The sequence below is a fragment of the Xiphias gladius genome, chromosome 21, assembly GCF_016859285.1.
Source record: "Xiphias gladius isolate SHS-SW01 ecotype Sanya breed wild chromosome 21, ASM1685928v1, whole genome shotgun sequence".
NCBI classification, from domain to species: domain Eukaryota; kingdom Metazoa; phylum Chordata; class Actinopteri; order Istiophoriformes; family Xiphiidae; genus Xiphias; species Xiphias gladius.
This window is the reverse complement of record NC_053420.1, coordinates 7,078,446-7,098,162: the sequence shown is the minus strand read 5'-3', so window position 1 is coordinate 7,098,162 and position 19,717 is coordinate 7,078,446. Positions and strand designations below refer to the sequence as shown.

Genomic DNA, 19,717 nt, shown 5'->3' with positions numbered 1-19,717 from the left:
CTGCCTGGCAGCTACTGTTTCCATGAGCAGCAGCAGCAGCAGCAGCCTGCTAACAGCTGCTCACTCAACAACCATGTAATCTAGGAATTCACTACTCTGCTATTAGTGGAACACAATAGATCCCGGTTGCTATGAATACTAGATAAAACATGCACAGCAGTGTGTGTGCGTGTGTGTGTGTGTGTGTGTGTGGGGGTCAACAGATATTTAAAATCAAACAGGCCTGTGCAAATCCGGCTAATGTAGCAGAAAAACACTGGACATTACAACTGCATGTGTTGTCCTTGAGATTAAATGTTTCTTTTGTATGGTGTCTCTGAATTAGGACATGTTAAGATTTTGTTTAATCTAATAGTCAATAGAGCGGAAATTATCAGTTGATTAACAAATAAGGAATTATTCAGAAACTATTTTGATAATCAAATAATCATTTCAGTCAAGCAGTTTTTTAAGCAAAAATACCAAACATTTTCTGTTTCTATGATCTCAAATGTAAAGTAAAGTAAACTGATTATTTTTGAGTTTTGGACTAATAGTTAGATAAAATAGGGAATATGAAGATGTCCCCTTTGGCTCTGAAAAATTACAACAGGCATTTTTCACTATTTTAATGGCATTTTTCTATCAAAATTGGAAAGAATTGTTGGTTGCAGTCCCAGCTTTTAATTACACCATTATGATGCTGTAGAAACTGTCTTGTAAATCTAATAAATCAGCCACAGTTTAGAAGCATTTAATTCAGTAAGTCTCATCATAGTAAAGTAGAAATTCTGGCTTTTCTTCAAATAATTTTGCAGATTAGCGCGGAAAACTAGTATTTCAATCTAAATACAGCAGCAAACCTTACGTGCTGTCTTTCAACACCCACCAAGTCAAAGAGCAGAGCTAAACTATCAATTTAGATATCGCTTTATTCAGACTATGTCACGCTTACAGGTGTATAAAAAGAGTAATCTGTCACGCAATGTGTGGTCCACTGAAAGAAAAAAAAATCCTTTTTAATCAAAGATAACAGAGCGCCATCTTGTGGGACGTCACAAGAATGCAATAAGAACCAGATGCAACTTTAGTAACAGCAACATCCCTGTGTTATTATAGAAATCAGGTTACTTATGTGTTTTAAATTTATTTGGTTTTCATGTACATTTAGATAACTTAGAATTCCTCTCACTGATCAATATACTGATGGAAACAATCCTTGAACTTTAAAAGTACGAAAATAACAGAAAATATGGAGAAATGTAATTACACTGGATTTATGTCGAGACATTATCAATCAACGACTGATTTAGTCCCTTCAGCTGGTGCTGGTAGCTCAGTTTCCCTCTTGATATCCCTCAGTCTTCATGTCATTCAGACCAAGCTCTTCATTCTGCTCAAACGAGCGGGTGTACTTCTCAACAGTCATCTCGGGATCCGGTTCCGGGGCGTACACGTTCTGCAAATAGCTGTTCCCCGCCGGGTCGTCCAGGATGACATGGGCATTTATTTCTCCGGCGATGACCTTGTCTATCTTCTCTCCAAACTCATTCAGCTTCTGCACCCGATCTGTGGGGCCGCTGTCACCGCAGATGAAGGGGTTTTTGGAGACGATCAGGTCTTTGATGTCTTTCAGCAGCCCCTCCAGAGTGGTGAACTTGCCGCCCACAGCTGCCATCCCCAGCTCGAACTCAAGCTCCGGGATGGCGACGGAGCACGTCTCCGACTTGAGCACGTCTCGGGTCATGTCTGACGGGTCAGTGATGTGCAGGGTGATCTTGGTGCCCAGCTCCTCGGTGGCTCCACCTGACTTCACCTCATTGGTCCGGTGGCCGCAGCTGTCGCAGTTCGTGGCCATGATGACCACCTCCTTGAAGTGAGGGATCTGGCAGAGCTTCATGTTGGTCGAGGCTGGCGCGTTGCACTCTGGGCAGTTAGTGTTGAAGACCAAGACCTCATTTCTCATGGCCTCCAAGTCGCTGCTGGGTTCTTCGTCCAGGTCATCATCGGCCCTGAGTCCCAGCTGCATGTCCTGCTGGACCGTCCGCTTGAACCGAGACACAGTGAGAGCCTCATCCTTCTGGGGGGCCAGCGGGTTTTCCACAAAACTGTTGCCAGACGGATCCTCAATCACCACTGTGAATTCGGTTTCGACATCCTTTAACTTCTTCAGCTTCTGGATGAATTGCTCTATCTTCTCAGCCACCTCTGGGTCAGCTGCCCGCCTGGCAGGCTGGTCTTGCTCCAACCCCGCGACCGCTCGGTCCAAAAGGCCCTCGATGGTAGAGAGTGAGCCTTTCTGGGTGAAGGGGGGGATTTCAAAATCCAGCTCGGGGATCCGGGTGGTCGCGCTGTCTGCTTTCACGACCTCCCGGTTCAAGTGCTGCTTTGTTTTGACTTTCAGTGCGTAACAAACGCCCTGATCCTGAATCCGGCCGGCAGACTGGATTTCCGTGTTTGACGAGCCGCAGCTGCCGCAGCTGAAAGAGCTGACGATTATTTCTTTGAAGAACGGGATCCTGGTCAGAAGCAACCGAGTCGTGCCGTTCTGGTAGCAGTTCATGCACAGGCTCTCGATCTCGGTGGGCTGCGAGTCCTCGTCGTCGGCGCCGATGTCCTTGAAAACGCTCCCGCCGCGCACATTTTCCTCGGAAATGGCGGACATTTTCGACGGCGTCGTCGTCTCCCTCGGCGGACAGTCCGTCTACACGCGCGGTCGCCTGCCGTCCAGAGATATCTCGGGCTGGAACTTTCTAGATAACAGACCGTCGGGCTTCAGCCTCCGCACACGTTTTATGTCACCGTGTTGCATTTCCTCTTCCGCAGTTCTTTCTTCGGGGGGGGGTCCGGGAAATCGCTGCTGCCCCCCTCAGCTTTGTTGCAGTACTGCACGAAAATATCCCGGAGGTTCTCCTGCAGACAGGGAGCTCATGCAGGGTTTTCAATTATTTTTAAGACTATTTTGGGGGAATCATTCATTCATATCTCGCGTTGCATTGTAGCTGCGCTGTAACTTTTATATTCCTCTTCAATTTTCAATTTTCCATTTTTCTTTGTTCAATTTTAGCGTATTTTTATCTTCTATTTTATGTAGCTCTTTTAAAATCATTTATACTGTATCTGTTTTTGTTTGCATTGCCTTTTGTTCCTTTTGATGCCTGTTTATGTTTCATTTACAGCACTTTGAATTGCTTTTGTTATTGAAAGGTTCTATACATAAACTTGCCTCCCCTTTAAAAAAATAGCATATATCACGGGGTCCTTTTTTCTTCCATGTGTTTCTGTTGCGAGGCCAATATAGGTTTGTCCAGTTGCGGAGAGGAGGCTGAATTGTCACACAGGTTTTGTCATACTCCAGTTTGCTTGAATTCTTCATGTGAAAACATGAAATATTCCAGTTCTGTGGATTTTTGTCCTTTAATTTTTGATTGTTATTGCTACTCGATTCTTTTCCCTTTTTCAACTTCGCTTGGGGAGGATCTCACTGTTGCTGGATTTATACTCAAGACCTTTGTGGAAATGTTGGATAGATGTATGTAGACTTTTTTTGTTTCTCCAACTTGAAAACTGCCTTTTTTTTTAAATTTACTTATTGCTTATTATTGTTGTGTTATTGTTTTGTTTTTTTATATTTTTAGTCAATTTTCGGGAGTTATGAACTGTAATGGATGGATTGTTTTTAATGTGCAGATGCATCAAATTTAACAGAGTAACATTAACTGACTAACGGACGATAACAAAATTGGTAGAACAGGAACTAATCACAGCTCTTCTTTTCGCTTCACTCTCATTCTTCATTTTGTGTCAGACAACTACTTTATGTATATCTGGCATAAATGTCGTGATTTTCTCTAAATGTCACTCAGGCTGTCTGACCTTGTGTCCTTTGCCACAGGTATCCATCCATAGTAAAAGGGAGTAACGCCCTCCCACCCGAAGACCGTCTGCTGAAGTTCCTCGTCGACAACAATGCGGACACTGAGGAGACGGTCCAGTGTGCCAACTGCGATAAGGAAAGTAGTGAAAAGGTACTCGCGCTTCTTTATGCGATCACAGCATCTTTCCAGTTATTTTGATGGCGTGTTTTCGTTTGTCGAGAAGTGAGCCCATCCCGGTGAAACCTGGTGCCCTTTATTCATTCATCTCAATGTACAAATTCCGTGCTGCCACTGTGTCTTTTTTGATTGAAAAAAAACTTACACACAGAGTGGCTTTAAGACACGTTTGTTTTTGTTCATCAAATATTGCCTCGCACAGCTTTAAACTATGTACCTCTCCGCTTTGCCCTTCAGTTGCATTGTTTATTCTCTTTCTCTTTCTCTATGCAGGACACAGGGGTGATGTACTTTTGTAACACTTGCACCCAGCCACTGTGCGGCGCCTGCAGGGAGCTGACTCACAAGGCCAGAATGTTTTCCCACCATGAGATTGTTTCCTTGGCCAAACGCACTAAAGCCAAACACAGGAAGTGCTGTGAGTGCCACCTGTAATTTACTCCCAAACAATTACAGACGCACAGGGGCTTTATTACACCAGTGTGGAAGAATGTTGCTCATAAGAACTGTAATCCCTCCTGTTCTCTGCTTGAATCTCTTGGGCTACATGTTAAACATATTCTCATACAAAAGCACTGTGCTGGGTAATTTATAAAAGTTTTATGAGAGGCATAGCCCTGACACGTGGTCTTAAACTTCCGCCGGCGTGAAAGAAGCCTGCGTTTTATCAACCAACCTGCGTTTGTATTCTGAAGCCTGTTTGTCACAAACCTGCTTCGCTGGAAAAACCGAGCACCCCTGTGGGCTGAAGGTAAAAGGCGTCTGTGTCTCCGCAGCTCTCCACGAGGAGCCCTACATCCTGTTCTCAACAGAGAATCAGTCTATGCTTTGTATCAAGTGCTTCAGAGACATGCAAGTGTGAGTGAATCCACTACACAAAGTGTATGACTGGCAGAAGTTCTCCTCTCTTCTCTTTCTTCTCGTCACGTCTCTTTCTCTTCTCCACATTAAATTGGACGTTGTCTGTTCACCACAGGGAGAGTCGGACTCACTGCATTGATATTGAAACAGCTTACGTGCAGGGGTGCGAGATGTTGGACCAGGCTGTGCTGGTGAGAGAGTCCCGTCTGTTCATCTACACATTTATGTCACTCAAGTCAAAAAATTTGGTGTTATAAATAATTCAAGCACAGGTGTACTCAAAATCACTTTAGGTCATCACAGTACACTTTGAATACGTAAACATATAAACAGTTTAACAATATTTTGAGCATTTCTCCATCAACAAGGGTCGAATGCAAATGATTTTTGCTGAAATTTCACTGCTCATGTTATTTTTAGTCCTGCCAAGAAAAGCTTAGTCCTCCCAGCTATGGAGCGTGTGAATATATATGCGACTTTTAGATTAACAACATGAATACATAGTCACAAAAGCGAGTATGGGTTTTGGTGTTCGGCTCTACACGCCCTGCTTAAAACCATGCAAATACAATTTAAAAAAATCCCAAATCTCAATCATCTTCAATGGGTATATTAATATAGTTAAGCAGCCTCAACTATGACTATATTTCAACATTCTCTGAGCATCAAGTTGTGATAAAGCTTCTGATGACAAATTAATGTCAGTCAAGTGGCCCACAGTGGCCTTTCATTGACACTGAGCCTCCTCCTCCCTCTGTAGGTGGTGAAGGAGCTGCAGACTTCAGCTCGAGAGGCGATCGTTCTGCTGCGAGCAATGATAGGAGAAGTGTGTCTAAACGTGGAGGAAGAAGAGAATGCAATCTGCAGTCTGTTCAACAGCCTGCAGGTTATACAATGATCCCGATGTGATCTGTTTCTCTCAAATGTTGTTTGTGTGACGCCCGCACATTGGCTCCAAACCGCAAATGTATTTGAACGGGCGACGTTTGGATCCCAGCAGGACCTTCGACAGGTCAAAATGGTCACTTCACCCCTATACAGTATACACCAATAGGTTGATAGGGACTACGGTGATAGATGTGGTTGATCATCCTACCTGCCAGGGGGATAAACATCTCCAAACGGTTAACAATTCAATAAATACACAATGAAAACTCAATCAAGATACATCAATCCCAAAGAGTGGGAGCACACAGACAATAATAAATCAAGTAGATCAAAAATATCCAAAATTGTTGTATGTGACATGAAAGGACACATTAAAATATTGTATTTCACCAGATGATCTTCACTGGTATGCATCATATTTTTCTATTAACATACACTAACATTAAAGTATATTGATCATTTATCATTAAGACTATGGGCAGATATGTCTAAATTCTCTCCATCTCCATCTAATCTAATGCTGACCTCTTGGTGTCAGAGTTTGAAATCTAAAGACGTAAAAACTCCCCCTGTGGAGGAGAAGTTTATTCACGTCCCCTTCTCCTCCTGCAGATCCAACATGCTTGATGACAACACTTTGACCTGACGAAATCCAACTGGGATCGACACGTGTCCCGCGTAAATAAATGTGTTGGCTCGGCGTCCGTGCAGGCATTTCTCTTTCTAGCGTTGCCGGTTTCCGGTAGCCTCGCCCCTGCATGTGAGGCGCATATAAATACACTCCTGCTCAGGTTTTTCCCCCACCAATACAAGAATTAACAGCGTCATTTCAAACAGCTCCCGACGTTGCATTTGCAAATACATTCTGACAGCCCCTCGGTATACCAGGTGGATTACCCTTTAGTCTGTCTAAGTTTGTCTGAGCATTCTGATGTGGAAAATCCCCCTTGTCCATTCCATAAGTAATTTTAACTCCAAGTTAAAAATGAGAACAAAACACTCCAACACTCAAATCCACACACATCCACACAGACCCATAAGTACATATTCCCCACCGTTCATAATTTATTCCAATATTTTCCAGCTGCGAGTAGCTCCCCTCCGTTTCCTTTGTGCATTGCATTCATCGGAGAATCGTGTGCACCGACACATCTAACTCAGAATGATTCAGTTAGCTCCTGTGAGCAAGTTCTTCATTTTGTCCCTTTCACCAACACACTAACAACCTGATTAGAATCAGTGTGGATCAGGTGGATTTTGGACATGAATCAGTCTGAAAGCAGTGCGCAGTTAGGTTGCTCCCTTTAACACCATTAGCGCTGCTTGGCCACTTGATGTCTCTGTTAACCTGATTGTGAGGGAAGAGCGTATTTTCCTTGCCACAATGAACAATCCGAGAGAGCAGACCCCCACACTGTGGAATTGACACCTATTTTTCTCCACAGTCTTGAAAATTCATTAGGTATGAAAAGCTCAAGGCCATTGTCACAGCAGTACATGGAAATAAAAGGAATAAAAGAGGCTGTTTCTCTCTGCTCTCATCTGACAGGATATACTAGCAGAGAGGAAGAAGATTCTGCTGAGAGCAGCTCAGAGGTAAAAGGAAATATATAAAGATTTACAGTTCTTATATGAAAATGCTCCTTTATCGCCACAAAGCTTGCTCATGTCTAAATATTTACTAAATTGAACGCCATTATCCTGCTGTCACCGGGTCACTTCCTACGTTTTCCCTTGTATCAGGCTGCATTGTACTCAGGATGATGAATGGCAGCACTCTGTTTGCTCTGAAATTATCTCACTCCGCACCAAACACATTTTTCTTGGGTGATTTTCAACAAAGCGTGACGCTGAATTAAAACCACTTCAGTTGGATTACAGTTTTCAAGCCAACGGTTTCAACTTGTGCCTGGGTCCAATCAATGCAAAAGGAGCCAGCTAAAAAGTATTGGTGTGCAACCACAGCACACGGCATATAAATTATAGACTCAAGTCCACAGTATCAAAAGCAACTGCAGTCTGCAGGTTTCCTCCACTTAACATCAAAACAGTACATTTCACACCAACTATAGGGCCCTACTGAAAAATGAGCAACTTGTGTCTCTTGCAGCACCCATTAATATCGCGTCAGTCCTTTTTCAACACAGTACACGGTCCTGTAGCTTTTTCGTGATGCTACTACCTTTGTATCTGTTTACTTTTGCTCTCACACGACTGTAAACTGATAAACAGTGCAGAAATTACCTTGCAATAACGGGCCAATGAAGCCTCCCAAATCATTAATATAGCATTAATCCCACAAGTGCTCTATGCCAACACTAAAATAATTAAAAAACTTACAACATTCCTTCAGGAATCATTAAAGTTTGATTTAATGTCATCCAAGGTTTGCAACTAATTAATCTGTAAGACCAATTATTGCACATTTTATAGAAGATTAATGAGTAATCACTGAAACATACGGTATTTGAAGATAAACAGACGTCAAATTTGTGTTTTATCTTGGTTTCTAAATTCTCTTTGAATCTGCAGACCCCCATTTCCAGACAACCACAATCGTATATGCAAAAAATGAAAAGATCCATTTTTTGAGCACTTTTCTTTTTCAGTGTGCGCTCCATGTATACATGTGCATGATCGAATGAGAACAATTTTGTGCATGTGAGTGTGTCGGGTTGCTCTCTGTGGCGATCTTTAATGAGACTTTTTGTGCCCAGTGTCCTCCATCTCTCTCTCTCTCTCTCTCTCTCTCTCTCTCTCTCTCTCTCTCTCTCTCTCTCTCTCCCTCCCTCTCCCTCTCTCTCTCCATTGCCTGGAAGCCATCCAGTGGTTGGGTTCCCGGAAGGGTTTTAAAGGCTATTTATGTCTGGCTTTGTGTGTCCGGCCCTGTGTCTGTGCCTATGTGTTTGTTACGGTAGAGCAGACAGATAGATTAGCTTCTGGAAATATGGAGTATGTTGTTTGTGGTTGCGCCTTCGGAGCTGAATCCTCTGTGTATTTCAACAGGCATCGATGTCAAGGTTTAGCGTTACATGGTCATGTGTTTGTGTATGTGTTTGCAGTCAACACGAGGAGAAGGAGAAAGCACTAAAGGAACAACTCTCACACCTTACTGCCCTATTACCAACCCTCCAGGTAGAGTAAAATAAAGACCTTATATAATAATAATCAGACAAAACCACTGCTGTTGACGTTTCTGGTAACAAATCAACATAATACCTTGAAGGACATAAACAGAATTATAAAACACTCCATTACAAGTAAAAGCCCTCCTTTAATAATCCCACTTCATTAAAAGTACAGAAGTATTATAAGCAAAATCTTCTTAAAGTATCAAGAAGAAAAGTACTTGTTATGCTGTAAAATGTCCCCTGTGACTGATAAATTATTATTATATATAACATTATTAGATTGTCAATACTGATGCATCAATTTGTAAGCAGCATTTTACAGTTGTTGCTAGTTTTAACTGCTCTATATACAAATAGGTAATTTAGTCTTGTGGTTCCCAACCTAGGGGGTCAGGCCCCTCGAAAGAGTCACAAATTAGATCTGAGGTGTTGGGAGATGATTAATGGGGAAGGAAAGAAGAAAAAACTAAGTTGTGCTATACGCATTTTTGGCTTCTCTTTAGTCTTTACTCTTTTGTGAAATATTGTATAATCTGCTGGAACTGCTCGTAATTTATAGACACCTGAACCATGACAAGGAGCTCCAACTAGATGCTTTTTTTTTTTTTTGTAAGGGGTCAAAACCCCAAAAATCTTTTGAACCACTGTTTTAACCAATGCTATTACCAGTGCATTGTATTTTATAAGCTTAGCATATGTTTTTTAAAAGCAAAATCTTAATCTGAAAAGTAGCTAGTCACTCCATCGGTCAGAAATGTAGTGGAGTGAAAAGTAAAATATTTCTCTCTGAAATGTGGTGGAGGAGAAATATAACATTTCATAAGACGGTGCTCAAGTTTCTCAAAACTGTAACAGAGTAAATGTATTTAGTTACTTTCCACCACTGCCTACACGTCTACACTTTGCCAAACTAGCTAGTGTGCAGTTAGTTGTGGGATGAATTCAATACCGTTCAATATCAGTTTCCCTCCTTCACTGTCTCATATTCCATGCAGCTTGTTTTGATGTTTTTAGGTCCACCTCGTCACCTGTTCGGCCTTCCTCAGCTCCGCCAACAAGTTTGAGTTTTTGGACATGGGATACGTGAGTACAGCAACGGTTGGAGGAGCATAAACAAAGAACAATGTTTATTGTTACTGCAATGTCATGACTATTTTTTTAAATATTAATATAGAGGTACGGCACTGCAACACAAGACATGAGCAGATAAGAAATGAGGTGTGGGTGGGGAAGGGGGGAAATTAATACGTAAAACATAGACAAAAAGTCTGAGAATGAAAGCGATCAATTAGACAGAATATTGTAAAGAAACATGAATGAAAATAAATAAAGTTTGAGGGTTTGTATACTATGTATACTTGACTATGCGCTATGGATTTAACTTTTCATTATCAGTGATTCTAACCCCCCCTGTCTACTGTGTATCACAAAGAACTCAGAGTTTGTCCTGAGGATGTTCTGTCGCCGAGAGACAGGAGAGACGCTACATTATAGCTGGACTGAATTGGTCTCTAAATGGCGACTCTCCATTATGTCTCCGCGAGGTGAAACAGGTCACTGAATCACACCCAGGTGTTCTTGCTTACACAGCAACTAATGGAGCGCCTGAAGAGGATTGTCAAGCTCCCTCATCGCCTGAGACCGGCACAGAGCAGCAAAGTGAGTGGGAGCAATCTTCATGCGGAGCTGGAAAAGGTTACAATGAGAACGTAATCCGCTGAAGTGTACTGATTAGCTGTTTCACTCGTTCTCAGTGCAGTCTCTCCACTTTTTTGTCTGTGGCTCTACAGCCCAGTACCATTTTTTTTTCTTGTTAAAAGCCGAGTTCAGTGCCTTTAATGGGAGCTTTATTTATTTATATATCAGAAATAACACACATTAGTTACCACCGATATGATGCAGCTGTGTCAGATTCAGCCAGAAGACTGAATATTATACATTAAAAAGAAACAAGGCATCCAAAAAGCAGACAAAACAGCAAAGCATATGTGGAAGGATACAGCACAAATGAAGGAAACCCTAATAAAACCCATTCCACAACATACACACAAACACAGGCACATGGGACTATGGGAACTTTATAACAATAAATAAGTGAAAACATCACAAAGGACTACGAAGCTTTAGCCTTACAAGCAGAAAACCAGGTGCTTTTGCTCGTAAGGTAAGTTTAACCAACATATATTTGAAAGGAGAACAAAAATCCGAAACAGCGAGCAAAGCTGCATCAGAAATGATTCAGGACCAAAGCGCCTCAGAAAATCAAGGTCAGTTTAAACTCAAGCTCCAGGAAAAAGCTAGCAAGCAGACCCCGAGTTAAGATGACTCTGTCCAAAATTGCTATTTTTCTCCAGCAATGTTTCCACTGCTCAGCAGTCTTAGCTGCAGCGTTTTTCCACACACAAGTTACTGCTGGTGCCGCTGACAACACCAAACTTAGTACATGGAAAAGGTCCCATGAACTGAGAAGAATTACAGCATTTAATTTAGTACAGAGATTACACCCGTTAGTGAGAAACAGTAGCAAAGGAGAAACAAACAGGTGTGTGGTGAATTATGGGAAAAACCAGCAATAAGCGTCAGTTAGGAAGGTGCCATCAGACGAGCTTCAGAGCTCCTTGGCTCAGACGCTGGACATTTCTGGAACTCACTATGAAAACATATTTCCCAGGTTATTGTTTTCACGATGGTGGTGGAGAGCACTGTCTAACACGTCACTCCAAAATCTCCAGTAGGTCTCCGGTCGGGTTGAAATCGGTGACTGAAGGCTGAAGTATTTGGAATTATTATTTAGTTTTGTTTTTTCTCCTCTGGTGTTGACCTTTGTCTTTTTAAAGTTATGGTAGTGGTTTTTCTTTTATTTCTAATTTTTTTTTTCATCTAAATGATGATAATGAAAACGATAATGATAATGTCTGTTGTTATTATTATATTCCTTAAATTGTTATTGTTGTTAGGTTGCTATTTTTACCAATCATTTTTAGTTTTGCCAGCAGTAATGGGCTTGAATCTGGCATTTCCTGAGTGTAATTTTCTTTTTTTCATTCTTTATTTTCTCTTTTCCTTTTTTCTTTTTCCCATCGTTATTGCTTTTTTTTTTCAGTTCTTGATGGAAACCATAATGTGTAAGTGCACATTTTTTTTTAAACTCTTTGATCTCTGTCTGTCTTCCATTAGATCAACACAGACTACAGAAGTGAGTTTGCCCGCTGTCTAGAGCCCTTGCTGCTGCTAGGACATCGCTGCCCTCCCTCTGTCGCTGGATCTACAAGTGTTGCAACCAGGTAAGATAATTTAGCTGCTGCCAAATATCCTGAATGTAATGACTAATTGATCCCCTCCTCTGAGGTTGTATTTTACAATGTGCTCTCGCTGCCTGAATATCACCACGGCATCCTTTGGATTCTTCCAAGAAGGCAAAAAGTCTGCGCAGAACATTTCACACTTGCGAAGCATCCAAACTCAAAATCCCCGAATGGTTTGCAAGTACAGATGGTAGACAGCCATGACTGCAGTGAGAGGAAAGGAGGCGCCACACTGAGTCCCACTATGGTAGTTATCCTGTCTGTCTGTCTGACTGTAAGCTCTGTACACTGATAGGTTTACGTAAGTCACCTTGTTGCACGGGGGCTGGGAAGGAGGCCGTTGATCCGGTTTTAGAAGGCTCTGGTCCTGCTGTGGTCTGGACAGGAACAGGGCGGATAACTTTCAGGAGATGGATGGATGAGTGCGGTATGTACGTGGTCACAGTTCTTGGATAGAGATGTTTCCTGTTTGACACCTTGTCTTACACTGAAGCTGAGTGTTACATTAAATTTGCTTGCAATCTGCGGAAAACCAGCACATCACGGATTCCTCAAACAATGCCATATTGTTTATTTTAATTTAATAGATTCCTTTAGATTCCTCTGCGCTTCACGTCCCTCCATACCCACACCCTCCCATGACCAGTTTTTTTTTTTTTTCCACATCAGTGTCTCCCAACTGTTCGCGGGTCCTCAAGCCCACCCACTAATGCCAGCATACTGACAACTCCGCTTTCCAACTTGTTTAGCGCCCCTGCCAGTGCAAGATGCAAAGTGGGCAGGGATTGGTGGCCGGCCCACTGGCACTATTTTTATCGTAATTTCACAGAACTCTCCAGGATTCATCTGGAGTTTGGCACACGGGGGGCGGTCGGGCTGCTTTGTTCCAGGCCGCTGATGTCACTGCTTTAGCACAGGCAAGGTCTCTAATTGGCGTCACTGGTGGGAGGACGGAGGCTGGATGTCCAGAGGATGACATGTGCATGGCAGAGAGAGAGGGATACGTGTTTTAGACAGGTCTTCGGTTGCATCAACACTTAGGCAAGAAGGCAGGACTAGGAGCCTACCAGAGCCCAGGTAAATGTATGTCTATTTTATCATTTTAAAGTCATTGCAGGCTCCTCTCTTGTCTGCAGTGGAGTGTCACGAGTACGTGACGTGTGCCTTACCTTGCACTGTGAACCTTCGATAAATGTAGCGTTTCCGGTCGCATGTCTCGAAATATTTATGGTTGTAATGAAGGTTCGCGTAAATGTGTTTCATGGACTGAACCGGTAGCGTGCGGGATCAGAGGCAGGGTCATGGCCTGGCTCTCCACTCTGTTTGGTAAATTCCTGTTTATGCTGGTGACAGTATAAGATGGAAGGCAGTGGCTACAAGAGTTGCTTAACTCCACAATTTCAAAAATCTTCTCCATATTTCGGTTCACAGATGGAGGAGGAAATGGGCTTTTCCTCACCATATGGCAGTTCAGAATGCCACCCACATGGTGTAGCCTGTTACTCAGCACAACTGAGTGTGTTGTTGTGTCTGATACATCTTCAAATTGCCGTCTGAGAGCTTCCCCCCCCCCCACTTATCAGCCATTAATGCAGGATGCAAACCAGGCAGGGATTGGTGGACGGCCAGCTGGCTGATCCTATTTTTATCATAGTTTCACAGAATAGAAGTTGCACAGAAGTTGTACTGGCATGTTCTTTCATGCAGCTGATGCTGCGACTTTAGTACTGGCAAAGTCTTTAATTGGCTGTGCAGGGACACAGCATGGATACTCAGAGGACAACATTCGTAGTGCGACTCGAGAGGGATGCATTCACACCTCGGTTATTGCAGAATGGGTTCAGGGCAGTTCGGATATTTTAGGCGTGAAACCAGGACCAGGTTCTACTAGAACCCAGATAAATGTGAGTTTATCTAATGGGGTGGCTATACACGCTGTACTTTCACATTCTTGAGGGGGATGGTGAGGAGATGTGTGTTCTGACTGACAGCACAAGCCCTCTCTCTTCTGTCAAGTGTGTTGATTCTCTTCAGGCACGTGACACAAAGGGTAAGGATTGAATATTCTCTTTTTGTGATCCACTCTTTTTTTTTTTTTCAGAACTGATTGATTTGCTTCGATTGTGGTGTAGATTTAAAAATGAATGTAAAAAAGAGGGAAATTCACAGATCCCCCACTGCTGAGTTTTGCCTTTAAGTCGGATTTATAGTAAAATAGAAACTTGGAGAATCTGGAAATAATTGCCATGCAGCTAAGGCAGTAGGGGAAGGTTTGTTTAATTTCCTCACCTCTTTAACAGAGATATGGAAACGGCCATCGAATTGTGCTTGAATGACGCACATAGCTGCAGCTCAGCAGCTCAGGGTCAAGTAGTAGACGTAGCCGTGCTGAGAGGCACCCAGATGGTAATGCGGATCTCCACGTAAGCTTTGTTGACTGAGGAAATTACATACAAAATCGCTTTGAAGGGGTTGTTGACAAAAAATGTAATCAAAGTTAAGCAGAAAATGAATTTAGATTTGATTCTATATAAAGAGGGTATAGTTGTGTACTGCATCCTGCATATGAAGTTAAAAGTAATGAGTGGCATTCAATATTAGAAATCCATGATCTGTGTTTTTTGCATACAGTATGCACACGATTCCCCACTGATAGCGGCAATAAGAAGCTCAGGAGGCCAGTAACTGGGAAAAAGAGAGTAGACTCGAAACAATGTGAATATTGCACTAGGTTCTTTTTTGTTTTGAACAGTGCATGGAGAAGAGCTGCACATGTTTATATAAACTCTACATAGCCTGAGCAGGGCTGAGTGTAGAGGTGAAAGCCAGCAATAGTGTTATTGACCAATATGGTCGATAATGGGGTTCAGTTTATTTATTATGAGGCTTTAACCCTCCTGTGGTTGAAGAGACGGAGCTTAGCTACAGGTAATGTAATGCTGAGGGCAACAAATGTCATCAAATGTTAGAAGCGTGGTTGTTAATGAGAGGGGAAAAAAGGCAGCCGTGATTTTTTTTTTTTTTTCCCCCCTCTCACCTCAGGCTCCAGTCCCCTCTCTCCATGTCCTGCCGCTCCCCGTCTCTCAGCGAGATGCCCCTCGGCTCTGTGTTGGGGCGAAGGCCCACTTCCCACCGCAACATCTGCACCAAGGTCCTCCTGGCTGAGGGGAGGGAGACGCCCTTCACCGAGCACTGCCGCAATTATGAGAGCACCTACAGGGTGAGCGACGTGTGTGTGTGTGTGTGACCAACGTTGCAGTAGATTCACAGTTGAACTTCTTGCAATTACCTTGTGCTTTTATCCTGAACAATATTTTAAAACTTGAGTGAAAGTGTGTCATGAATTGCACTGGCAGAGAACAAAGGTGAAAGGAATTCAGAGGTGCTTATTGCCCTGTTACTACAGAACCACAGCCAACTACTAGTAAGCGCAAACTTACAGTTAAAGAGACTATTTGTTGTTTTCAATGGTCTTTAGAGTCAATAGGAAAGACGGGATATATTTTTTTGGGATAAGTTGACTGGAAGTACTTTGTGTTAAAATAGGAGTTTTATGTCCATAGTTAATTTATAAATCTCTTGTATTTGGATGCACATTAGTTAAAACACAGTGGGAGGTGGGGAGCCAATTCTGTTCCTCCAAGTGAAGCAGTGAAAAGGCAGCAGCATGAATTCCTCTGGGAACTCAGCTAGAACCTGTCCAGTGGGCAACAAGGCTTTCCCACTTCACCTGGCACCTGTAGACCCATCAAATCTATGCTGTTTAAAAGACATTGATACACCTCTTTAGTGTCATGCCTTATATACTGTAGTTGTGTGTGTGTGTGTGTGTGGCACCACCTTGCTAGTAGATTCACTTTAACTTCTTGCAATTACCTTTGTGCTTTTATCCTGGGAACAATATTTTAAACTTGGAGACTGCACTGGCAGAGCAAACAAAGGTGAACTTATATGTTCCCAGTTGAGACAGGGACCACAGCCATGGCTACAGAGTAGTCATAATACTTTACAGTTAAAGAGACAATTTGTTGCTTTCAATGGTCTTCTAGAGTCAATAGGAAAGACGTGGATATATTTTTTTTGATAAGCTTGCATTACTTGGATGCACATTAGTTAAAACACAGGAGTGTGGGGGAGCCACCTCCCCAATATGAAGCAAAAAGGCAGCAATGATTTTTTCCCCCTCTCCTCAAACTCAGTCCCTAGAACTGTCCATGGGCAACAAGGCTCCCGTCTCTCAGCGAATGCCTCGGCATCTGGGGCCCTCCTGGCTGAAGAGAGGAAGCACTACACCAGTGTAAGGAGGCACCTACAAGATTGTTGACGTGTGTGTGTGTGTGACCAACGTTGCAGTAGATTCACAGTTGAACTTCTTGCAATTACCTTGTGCTTTTATCCTGAACAATATTTTAAAACTTGAGTGAAAGTGTGTCATGAATTGCACTGGCAGAGAACAAAGGTGAAAGGAATTCAGAGGTGCTTATTGCCCTGAACCACAGCCAACTACTAGTAAGCGCAAACTTACGGTTAAAGAGACTATTTGTTGTTTTCAATGGTCTTTAGAGTCAATAGGAAAGACGGGATATATTTTTTTGGGATAAATTGACTGGAAGTACTTTGTGTTAAAATAGGAGTTTTATGTCCATAGTTAATTTATAAATCTCTTGTATTTGGATGCACATTAGTTAAAACACAGTGGGAGGTGGGGAGCCAATTCTGATCCTCCAAGTGAAGCAGTGAAAAGGCAGCAGCATGAATTCCTCTGGGAACTCAGCTAGAACCTGTCCAGTGGGCAACAAGGCTTTCCCACTTCACCTGGCACCTGTAGACCCATCAAATCTATGCTGTTTAAAAGACATTGATACACCTCTTTAGTGTCATGTCTTATATACTGTAGATGTGTGTGTGTGTGTGTGTGTGTCTTAATAGACTCTCCAGACAGAGATTCAGAATCTGAAGGACCAGGTCCAGGAGCTGCACCGAGATCTGACCAAGCACCACTCCATCATCAACACAGACAAAATGGGCGAGATCCTGGACAGATCGCTGCACATTGACAGCCAGATAACTTCCCAGTACTCCACTGTGGAAACTATGAGAGTCATGTTTGAAGAGGTGCGTCAGGTGGTACCTTGATGTTTTGACCTTTAGTATGTACCTGCCTCTAACGGGCACTTCTAACAAAAAAGTTTCTAAAGTTCGTCCTCGGTCAGGACGCCCCGCTGTGTCATAACAAGCTACTTTTCACCAGGAATGCAGAGGGAAAAGAAAAGTAGCAAATGCGAAGGTATTCCAGGAGTCTACTGAATGCAGTTCATGTGATACTTACTTACTGCGTTTTCCTCGCAGATCTGGGATGAGACTTTTCAGAGGGTTACCAATGAGCAGGAGATCTATGAAGGTTTGTCCTCAACAGCGACAACAAAAATTCAGATTTGTTCCTCATTTTTTTTTGGATTAATTTAACTTAGTCGTCTTTACTCGCTGACTCTAGCCCAGCTCCATGACCTGATGCAGCTGAAGCAGGAGAACTTCTACCTAACCACTATCGCCAAACAGATCAGCCCCTACATCTTGTCCATTGCCAAGGTCAAAGAGAGACTGGAGCCCAGGTGTTGTATTCAGAGGATGTATTACCTTCATATTGTCCATCTGTTGCCATTCTGCTGAGAAGAAGTGGAAGCTCCTCTTGCCTCTAACGAAACTTAGATGTGAAGTTCCACTTTACGAAGCATGGGGGGTGGTGCAAATACTCACACTCAGCTGAAAATAACCTTTTTTGAAAATGAAATTATAAATTGTTGACCCGTCTTTTAAAGATGTAAGTCTTCAGTAGGAACCAGTGGGCTTGGTGGGGTCCGAAAGTACTGAGAGATGGACTAACACATTGCCGGTTTTGTTCTTTTAGTGGGATTTGTTGACAATTAGAAAAAATACAGAATAAAACCGTCCTTGTCTTTCAGTAGCACTGACAACTAAAGAAAATGATCATTTTTCATAATGTATTTTCCAGGTTTCAGGAGCCTAAGGAGCACCATGACGACCGCACAGAAACAATGCTGAAAATCTATGAAGACAGCTCAATAGCAAAGGAAAGTCATGACAGGTACTGACATATGCCGTGTACTACCGCAGTATTTCTATATGTAAAGCCATGTGTTAGGCAGAATTCAACAACATGTCTGGTAGATTTATCTGGAAATGGAAAAAGGGAGGTTTGAGAGCCAACACAGAACAGGAAAAAAAAACTATTTTGGTATGTGATCTAGGCAAGATTGAAAATATTCCATTTTATTATACTTTATATGATGACTGAAAAATTGCACTCTTTAGTAACATGCCCTCCAATCTCAAAAGATTTCTTCTGGCTGCAGGGTGATAAACGGTATCATCCTCCAGGCGATAAAAAAAAAAAGAAAAAGATCTGAGATAAGATATGACAGGTGGTCCGTACCCACTTTACTATGAAGAGACAATCTGTTTTTACATTGAGGACAATATATACAGGTGATAAGACAAAAGGTTTGAGTTATGATTTAGGGAGGGAACGTTTTTTTTGACTAATTAATTTAGTAATAGCAGAATCGTATAAATGGAAATCTTTGGCGACAAAATGGTAACTTTTGTTAAATGTGTGTACACAGTATGTGTCGGGTTTTGGAGTGAGGCTCCTAATTTATTTTGTCGACAGTGAAAACCAGACCTGTGTGACAGACCAAGACAGAGACAAGAACAACCGCCCACTGATCCTCGAATCGGGGGAGAGCTCTGTCAAGAGCAATCGTCCGGGCAGGCAGAGGGGCCCCACGGAGACGTCCGGCCACAGTGAGATGCCTTCATAAACAGCCGTCCCCCTCGTCCCTCCCTGCCCAGGGGGACCGATGTCCCTTAATTCAACTATAACAAGCCCAGGATGGTATGTGGCTTCTTCGGCTGTCCAGATACTTTACATAACATTTTCTCAGCGGCAGAGCGGGGAGCTGTCAGCGGCCCTTGGATAGGCACTAACTGAACGTACAGTTACATACATGGAGGTCAAAGAGTCACAGCTGTCAGAGCCTGACACGGAAAGCCCCCCTTGTTCCAACTGGACAATGATAACAATATCATAAAGAATTGCTTTGGCATTATTTAAGAGCCATGGACTGCTGTAATGATTTCCTTTTGTTGTTCTGTTTGTGCTTGACTCTTTGAATGATAAGTATGCTGAGAGTGTGAATTATTGCCTTTTTTTTGGTCTTTTTTTTCTTCTAACACGTGTGTAGAGTTGCTTTTCGCAGTAAATATTCTTTTCAGAAAAACATTTTTTTTGGAGGCTGGGGGCTGCCGATGAGCGACTGCCCAGGTCCAATACCCCCCAGAAGATTGTTGAAACCAGCGTGACAGCACAGATGGAGCAGTGCAGTGATGTGTGTGTCATCCTGGGTGCCAGCATAGGTCACATGTTGATTGGTGTCATGTGTCATCTCATCATCTCACGCATCGGTCTCCGCCAAAA

At 42.7% G+C, this 19,717-nt stretch overlaps 2 protein-coding genes across 6 annotated transcripts in view; one reads left to right on the top strand and one right to left on the bottom strand.

The window, feature by feature from the left end:
* The window catches only part of rnf207a (ring finger protein 207a), a 23,208-nt gene extending 3,491 nt beyond the window's left edge, over window positions 1-19,717 (top strand). For 4 of the 5 annotated variants that reach the window (XM_040159346.1, XM_040159344.1, XM_040159345.1 and 1 more), the window contains 16 exons: window positions 3,875-4,007; window positions 4,308-4,452; window positions 4,811-4,892; window positions 5,011-5,086; window positions 5,656-5,781; window positions 7,333-7,379; window positions 8,846-8,918; window positions 9,929-9,997; window positions 10,505-10,573; window positions 12,092-12,198; window positions 15,262-15,439; window positions 17,149-17,334; window positions 17,569-17,620; window positions 17,714-17,831; window positions 18,233-18,325; window positions 18,911-19,717. In XM_040159346.1, coding sequence (XP_040015280.1) covers window positions 3,875-4,007; window positions 4,308-4,452; window positions 4,811-4,892; window positions 5,011-5,086; window positions 5,656-5,781; window positions 7,333-7,379; window positions 8,846-8,918; window positions 9,929-9,997; window positions 10,505-10,573; window positions 12,092-12,198; window positions 15,262-15,439; window positions 17,149-17,334; window positions 17,569-17,620; window positions 17,714-17,831; window positions 18,233-18,325; window positions 18,911-19,061 — 1,705 coding nt within the window. In that variant the 3' untranslated portion in view covers window positions 19,062-19,717. Of the gene's footprint in view, window positions 1-3,170; window positions 3,512-3,874; window positions 4,008-4,307; window positions 4,453-4,810; window positions 4,893-5,010; window positions 5,087-5,655; window positions 5,782-7,332; window positions 7,380-8,845; window positions 8,919-9,928; window positions 9,998-10,504; window positions 10,574-12,091; window positions 12,199-15,261; window positions 15,440-17,148; window positions 17,335-17,568; window positions 17,621-17,713; window positions 17,832-18,232; window positions 18,326-18,910 lie in introns of those variants that run through there. The other variant, XM_040159347.1, reaches the window with a different exon arrangement.
* On the bottom strand, window positions 968-2,802 carry zpr1 (ZPR1 zinc finger). Its single transcript, XM_040159349.1, has one exon. The coding sequence runs from the start codon at window positions 2,642-2,644 to the stop codon at window positions 1,316-1,318; it is 1,329 nt and encodes a 442-aa protein (XP_040015283.1). The 5' UTR covers window positions 2,645-2,802; the 3' UTR covers window positions 968-1,315.